This window comes from Lithobates pipiens, unplaced genomic scaffold, assembly GCF_037356315.1.
Source record: "Lithobates pipiens isolate NorthernLeopardFrog02 unplaced genomic scaffold, aLitPip1_a1.2 Scaffold_22, whole genome shotgun sequence".
Lineage (NCBI taxonomy): Eukaryota > Metazoa > Chordata > Amphibia > Anura > Ranidae > Lithobates > Lithobates pipiens.
In genome coordinates this window covers 333,469,593-333,477,694 of record NW_027507784.1, presented here as the reverse complement: position 1 = coordinate 333,477,694, position 8,102 = coordinate 333,469,593, and the positions used below count along the sequence as shown (strand labels likewise).

Below are 8,102 nucleotides of genomic sequence, written 5' to 3'. Positions count from 1 at the left end.
ATTCAGTGCACCCTCTTATGTCAAACTTCATAGTGTATTACAAAATAACAAAAAAAATAATATATATTCATAATATAGAATATGCTGACCAGTCGAGGAAAAAAGTTAAGCAATCCCGTGTGTTAAAATATGTACCCCAGCGGCCTTTACAGCAAAGAAAAGGCGGATAAAACTTTCAGGTTAAGTGGTTTCCTGGGTGACTCTACGTACATAACACTCGGAAAATTCACGTCACTTGTTACAGTAGAAAAATCACAGTTCTGTTAGCTAGGTCAATGAAAACTCACACAAAAATATAATTTTTTTTTATAACAAAAGAAGGAAAAAAAAAAGAAAGAAAAAAATAAAATTTTCAGGCAGCTTTTACACATTTGCAAAATTCTCCTAGCAGCAAATAATATGGTAAAATGTAGAAGCAAAACCTGCGAAAAACGGTGCTTCAAAGTGAGCAATTATCCTGACGTGGTCAGTTCTAAGGAACGCTGTTAAGTGTTTTTTGCATCTAAATTGACCACAGAACAGTAGAGCAATACAAAAAAAAAGAAAAAGAAAAAAAAGAATGTTTTATAGGGTTACGTTGAATCGCCTTATTTGGGTGTTAAGTGGTTTTGGTGCAGGTAGGCTGGTAAACATTAGGTAGTCATATACTATATAGCTAGGTGGTGTATATATAGTTTGGTGGTAATATATAGCCATTGGTTGCACCATCAGATTGCAATGTATGTGGCCAACTTAACTTCAGTTCAAGAAACAGTGGAAGTGACTGCTATAGCCCACAAAGACTACGCAGAATTAAACACTCAAGCGCACACTCTAAGCCTATAAAAAAAAAAGCCAAACATAACTGCAACGTCCCGCTGACGCGATCAACACTTCAGCAACTTTGAGGTCTTTGGGCAATAAAGTCAAATTGAGGATTATTCCCAAAAATGTATGAAAGCACAAATTACACTCCATCGCCATCAATCAATCCCACCAGCTTTGCATTCCTTGTCAACCTGGCATAGACTTGTTTTGACAGGACCATCCATTTATATGGATCAAAGTGCTTAAAGCCCAACAGTTTTAATTGACTAAATACATTCCAGGAGCATCATAAACTAAAAAAAAAAAAAAAAAAAAAAAAAAAAGTGTACAGTCTTACAGACTTTTTTGATTACGGAGGAATCCTTGAAATAACTTTAGGTCCCAGGGAACCCCAGCTAAAATGATCAATAGTAATAGCCAGAAGAGGACAGAGTGCTCAGTAATGTCCCCTTACAAACCATTGCTCACTTCTCAAGGAACCCCTAGCAACCTATATAGGAACCTAGGGTTCCAAGAGCCTATCTTATAAGCAGCCACAGCCTTAGTAGAAAAGCTTACCCACCGCCAGCATGCTGCCAAGAAGGATCCTTGCTCTCTGTGCAAAAGCAGTGGTCTTTCTGACGGTGTCAGAGCAAGAGTTCACCAACTAGTAGGAGTTGTAATCTCTGCTAATTGGAGATCTCTCGCCCCAAGTCGGTGGGGAGCATGTCGGCCACTGCTTCCCTATAGAATGCAGAGCTTACAACTCCTACTAATTGGTGAACTCCATCTCCGACTTTGCAGAATGCATGTAGGACCTCTTCAGAAAGACCACTGCTTTTGCACAGAAAGCAAGGGTCCCTCTCTGCAGCATGCTGGTGGGAGACAGGCTTTTCTACTCTGCTTTCTATGACCCCTTTCACACTGAGGCAGTTTTCAGGTGTTTTAGCGCTAAAAATAGCGCCTGTAAAGCATCTGAAAACTGCCTCCCATGCTGCCCGAGTGTGAAAGCACTGGGGCGGTGCGGTAGCGGGAAGGTAGAAAAAGTTAGAAAAGTCCTGCAAGCAGCATCTTTAGGGTGGTTTGGGATCGCTGTATACAAAACGCCCTGCCCACTGAAAAGAATAGGCAGCGCATGAAAAGTGCTTCGGTAGCACCGCAACAAGGGCGTTTTTAACCCCTTCTTTGAGGTTAAAAGCTCCCTGCTAGCACCCAAAAAGCACCGCTTAAACAGCAGGAAAAAAAGCCGCTAAAACGAGTGGCGCTTTACCACTGATGTGGCCGCGGCCCCAGTGTGAAGGGGGTCTAAAGAAAACAAACAATTCAAATATAGGCTTTTGTGGAACCCTAGGTTCCACCAGAGGTTGCTAGGGGTTCCTAAGTGTCACTAAACCCACGTCATAAAAAAACAATCAATAAAATGGTGTATTACATGCTTTTCATACTCAACCACTATGGGATTCGCTGTCTGTATTCTGCAAAAAAAATACTTGTTCTCCATCTCCACCTTCTGTCCATGTCCCCAGTTCAGCTAGGGATTTGCAGCTGTGGTGACAACTCTGCACATGCTCGGTTTTCAGCAAGTTTTGTTCCTGAGTATTTCCTCCCCATTACATCTGAGCAGACCATGTGACTTTAGAGTCACACATGTGGGTGTATACACAGTGGTAAATGACAGCCCACTCCCTTCCTCCTCCTGCACCCGACTAACCAGCTAAACACCAATGGGGGGTGTACGATCTCTGAATTTCATAGGGATTCAGTTGCTGATGAAATGCATAGCAATCAGCTTCTGAAATATCTATATGAACCATTTTCAGAGGTAATCTAGACGTTCCTTCAAATTTGCCTGGCTGCTGGCCACATCTGTTGGCTTACCTGATATATATTAACAAGACCGTGCCTGTCCAACCAGAACCAAAATTTTTGTGACACCGATAGCATAACATACAACCTCTGTGCTATGTACAGTCTTCTAATGGGATCCAGCCCCTGTACATTCATTAACATATATAATTCTTGCAAGAACAACAAGATGCATCAACATATGCGGTCAGGGCCTTCTAGCTTTAGGGGAAATGCTGCCCTATTTTAGCTAAAGGAAGATAGAATGATAAAAGTAGAGCGAGTTTCAATTTTACCAACCAGTTTTTAACTGGCACCAATGAAAAACAACTCATACCAGCCGTAGCACAAGCAGATATATTTTAATTAGAACCATCATCACAAACCAGGAAAAGATAAATAGCTTTCAAATGAAGTCTTAATATTGATGATCTGTAACAATATAACACTCTTGTACAAACTTTAATTAGTGCTTTCATCGACGGCTGGACGGATTTTACATCAGCGACGACTGTTCAGCTGGTTGGGAAAATATTGAATGCTTATAGTGTTGAACAGCATGGAACTTGGCCAGAGTTGGAGGACCTTCAGTCGCTGGTTAACTGGGACTTAAGCACACAACAGCCATTAACATAGTGGATTGTATCCTTGGGGGAAAGAGCCTGCATCCCGACCTGGGGATTGAGGAAATGCCATGTTGGAGGACGCTGCAGCCTTGTGAGCAAAGGTATCTCCATGGGGGTCCTTTGTTACCTGACAAAGGTCAACGGAGACAGCAGCAAAGCAACACAAATTCCACACAGCATAACTGAGCATAAATATGATATTTAAAAAACAAAAACCCTTCTAAATAGTTTGTTGGATTTACTTCTTAGACATAAAACTATTTGGACTCTGTTGTGCCCCCCCCACCCTGATTTTTCCCAGAGAAGCTAAGGCATGCTAAACTTTTGGGGTGGCTTTATGAACAATAAGCTAAAGGAAAAAACTATGGTGTTCCTTGAGGCAGCCAATGAGAACCCCAAAAAGTTGGCAACAAGCAACACCATATCTTACAAATGCTTCTATAAAAAATACCTTATTGCGTTTTATTACACAGATCCCGGAATCACTCAGGTTTAAAGAATTGGTAAAACTAAAACAAAAAAAGCGTTTCGTCCAATTTTTCAACCAAAAGCTTGACGGTGACAATTTTGGGGGCTGTAGAGAAAACACAGGCGGACTTGTTCCAAATGTACCAGACTGCCGAATTCAACATCGGCAATCTACAACCCGTAACAAATGGGCACCCTATAGGTTAGCCGGAACTCCAGAAGTTTTATGGAATTTGAAACTCTGAAGCATCTACTTGTAGAAGATGATGGTGACCCTCTATAACAGTGATGGTGAACCTTGGCAACCCTGATGTTTGGTCACTACATTTCCCCATGATGCTCAACTACACTGCAGAGTGCATGAGCATCATGGGAAATGCAGTTCCAAAACATCTGGGGTGCCAATGTTTGCCACCACTGATCTATAAAATTAAAAGAAACCCTGGGCAATAAAGCCACAAACTGTCAACGTATTTAAAATCTATGGATGTTCTTGGAGTCTTATGATTTTTAATGACATTTAAAGTAAAGTATAGTGACTTTATTGCAATTTTTTTAATAGATTTTTTTTTTATATATATATATGGTGTTTAAATATAATTATTATCATACAAAGCATTTCAAAGTTTTACTCCTTTATCACACATTGTTTTGGAGACATGGCACACTACATCTAGGAGATAAGGATGGCTGAACACACACTACAGCATGCTCAGATTTGATACAGGCGTTCTACACAAGAGAGCGGCTAAAAAGGTACAGCCTGGCTGGTCTTCAGGAAAGGGCGATGTGCTGAGAAGTGACATAAGTCCTTGGCGACTTCTTTTTTTTTTTTTTTTTTTCTACTGAGCGAACAGGCTGAAATGGGAGTTGACTTCGAACACCTGCCTGAGCTTTGCAGTTGGCGAAACACACACACGCACATGAAAAAAAAAAAAATACACTATTTTGGCATTCCTAACCTAAAAACATGGCTGCCATCCAGATCTCATCAACCTGTAACAGACTAAAGGACGACCCAATCTCATCCTGTGGTAGAACTGGGATCTTAAAATAATAACATACGCTTTAGCATTCCAGGAACTGTATCTACTGAACAACATCTAACCTGGCGTCTAGGAGTGAACTGAACCTTTAAAAGTTGACACTTGTAGGGTTAACTGTTCAGAGGGTAGACGTGGTGTATCATTTTCACAGAAAATTTGCTTTTTTTTTTTTGTATCCCGGAGACGAGGGGCGCCTTACTGGTACTTTTCGGTAAAGTTCTCGGGGAATACTCCTCGGTGCTGTTCAAATTCCTTGTTCTGGAGCCAGTCGCTCTCCTTAATTCCCATTAGCCAGCCTTCATCCTGCAGGAACAATAAACACATTTTGTGTGACCTAAGCAGACTATGACTGAAACGCATACAACACAGCCGCCTTTTCCATGATGGGCAAGTCTAAAATTGAAGCGCCACATCATAATTTTTTAGTCCAGATGTAAGTTTATTTGGAGTTTAATTGACCCCATTTGGGCCCACTCTCCACTGCACTTCCAACCTCCCTTCTTGTACTGGTTGACTATATGCAAAGTACATTGGGCTAACAACCCGTTTTTTTTAAACTTTTGTTGGGAAGTGGTAGGGATGGGGTAATAAGAGGTGGGACACCTCCCTTGCAGGCTATGGATGTGATCCCAACTTTGCATTTTATGTCTCACCAGCCTGGGAATACTTGCACATACACTATATTACCAAAAGTATTGGGATGCCTGCCTTTGAACTTTAATAGCTTCCCAGTCTTAGCCCCTGTACACACGGTCGGAGATTTCGACAACCAAATCCGTCGGATTTTCTCCGTCGGATCTTATCCGAAACTGTTGCATACACACAGTCGGACTAAGTTGTCGAAAAATCCGATCTTTCAGAACGTGATGACGTAATTTCGTTAAGATGGGACTACATTCAGGCTAGTAGCCAATAGCTTTGATGTAGGAATTTGATCTGAGCATGCGTGGCACTTGGTCCGATCAAAATTCGCTACACATGATCAGAGTATGTCCGACCGGCCAAGTTGGTCGGGAAATATTTCCAACATGTTGGAAAATTGGGTCAGACGGATATTCCCGATGGAATCAGTCCAATGCATACCACACACAGTTGGATTATCCGACAACACAGTCCGATAGGACACATTCCGACGAATTCTCCGACCGTGTGTACAAGGGCTTAGTCCGTAGGGTTCAATATTGAGTTGGCCCACCCTTTGGGAAGGCTGTCCACAAGGTTTAGGATTGTGTCTATCAAAATAGAGAAATCAAAAATTTATAAAAATGAAGAGGCTGAACACCCTGAAAAAACTGCAATATGGAAAAGATCCCAAGGGGTTTTTTTTAGCAGCAAAAAAAATGTATAAAAAAAAAGGGGAAGTAACTGTTTGCAAAATTCTTTTTATTGTCATATGAAAATTCCAATAGCATGCATGAATTAAAATGTGAGCTCTGGTTATACAATGCAAAACATATTTCATCATTGTCAGGAACCATGACATCAGACTTGTTTAATAAAAGAAAAATTAAATAGAACAAAATGTAGTCAAAACATAGCCAGCGTTCAGGAACCGGAAAGGATAGTCAGACAAGCCAAAACGTCAGGAAGCTGGAGATGAGCGTAGTAAAATAGCAAGCAGGATCTGGAGCCAGAAGGGAGTTCAGCCAAGCAAGTCTTAACAGGAATGCAGGAGAGCGTCTCTGTGATGTTGACCAAGGTGAAGGTAGAGATCCTCTGGGCTGGACGGCTTAAGTAGGCAGGAGTGACAAGCAGGATATCATCAACAGCTGAGTAACTGTGGAGAGATAGGAGCTGGCAATTAACTGACAGCTGAGTGGCCAGCTCAGAGAAGGAAGGGCTGAGCCCAGCCCTGACAATCATGAATAGTGATGTTAATACAGTGGAGCAAAACATTACATTACAGAATGCCAGCCACATTGATAAATCAACGTGTTTCAACCCGTATTGTTATGGTCTTGCTCAGGGCGGTTATTTACTCTACAAAAATATATATACATTAAGAAACTCTAAATTCTAAGAATTTCATAGTGCACACACATCTATGTACACGGCAATGGTATATTTACTGCTAAAAGATGAAATTAAAGAAAAAGATGCACTGGTCAAAATAATTTGGGGGAGGGGGGATTATGGCGTGGAGTTGTTTTTCAGGGGTTGGGCTTGGCCCCTTAGTTCCAGTGAGGAGAACGTGTCAGCATACCAAGATGTTTTGGACAATTTCATGTACCCAACTTTGTGGAAACAGATTGTTCCAACATGACTGCGCACCAGTGCACAAAGCAAGGTCCATAAAGACATGAATGAGCGTGTTTGGGGTGGAGGAACTTGACTGGCCTCACCCCAATAGAACACCTTTGGGATGAATTAGAGTAGAGACTGCGAGTTAGGCCTTCTCGTCCACGTCAGTTTTCTGACCTCATATATGCACTTCTGGAAGAATGGTCAAACATTCCCATAGACACACTTCTAAACCTGGTGGACAGCCTTCCCAGAAGAGTTGGAGAGAGATAGCGTGCTACACTGCTGGGAGGTACTAGTGCTGGGACAGGTAGGTGAAATGCAAGGGGGGGGGGGTCATAGATGACGGCTGTGAATGGGGTAGAGTGGTGCAGAAGTCATAGCCGAGGAGGGGTGGACAGCCTGTGAAAGAGCCAAACTCTGCACTCTGTACATGGCCCACCCCTGAACTCTGGACTCTGCACATGGCCCACCACTGAACTCTGCACAAGGCCCACCCCTGAACCCTGGACTTTACACACGGCCCACCCCTGAACCCTGCACTCTGCACACGGCCCACCCCTGAACCCTGCACTCTGCACACGGCCCACCCCTGAACCCTGCACTCTGCACACGGCCCACCCCTGAACCCTGCACTCTGCACACGGCCCACCCCTGAACCCTGCACAAAGCCCACCCTTGAACAAAGCCCACCCCTGAACCCTGCACAAAGCCCCCCCCTGAACCCTGCACAAAGCCCACCCCTGAACCCTGCACAAAGCCCACCCCTGAACTCTGGACTCTGCACATGGCCCACCACTGAACTCTGCACAAGGCCCACCCCTGAACCCTGGACTCCACACACGGCCCACCACTGAACCCTGCACACGGCCCACCCCTGAACCCTGCACTCTGCACACGGCCCACCCCTGAACCCTGCACTCTGCACACGGCCCACCCCTGAACCCTACACTCTGCACACAGCCCAGCCCTGAACCCTGCACAAAGCCCACCCTTGAACAAAGCCCACCCCTGAACCCTGCACAAAGCCCACCCCTGAACCCTGCACAAAGCCCACCCCTGAACCCTGCACAAAGCCCACCCCTGAACT

General features: G+C 43.6%; 1 protein-coding gene across 10 annotated transcripts in view; it reads right to left on the bottom strand.

Moving 5' to 3' along the window:
* Positions 1–2,974: 2,974 nt before the first annotated feature.
* BIN1 (bridging integrator 1) overlaps positions 2,975–8,102 on the bottom strand; it is a 183,519-nt gene continuing 178,391 nt past the window's right edge. For 9 of the 10 annotated variants that reach the window (XM_077449657.1, XM_077449655.1, XM_077449662.1 and 6 more), the window contains one exon: positions 2,975–5,074. In XM_077449657.1, coding sequence (XP_077305783.1) covers positions 4,967–5,074 — 108 coding nt within the window. In that variant the 3' untranslated portion in view covers positions 2,975–4,966. Of the gene's footprint in view, positions 5,075–6,137; positions 6,549–8,102 lie in introns of those variants that run through there. The other variant, XM_077449659.1, reaches the window with a different exon arrangement.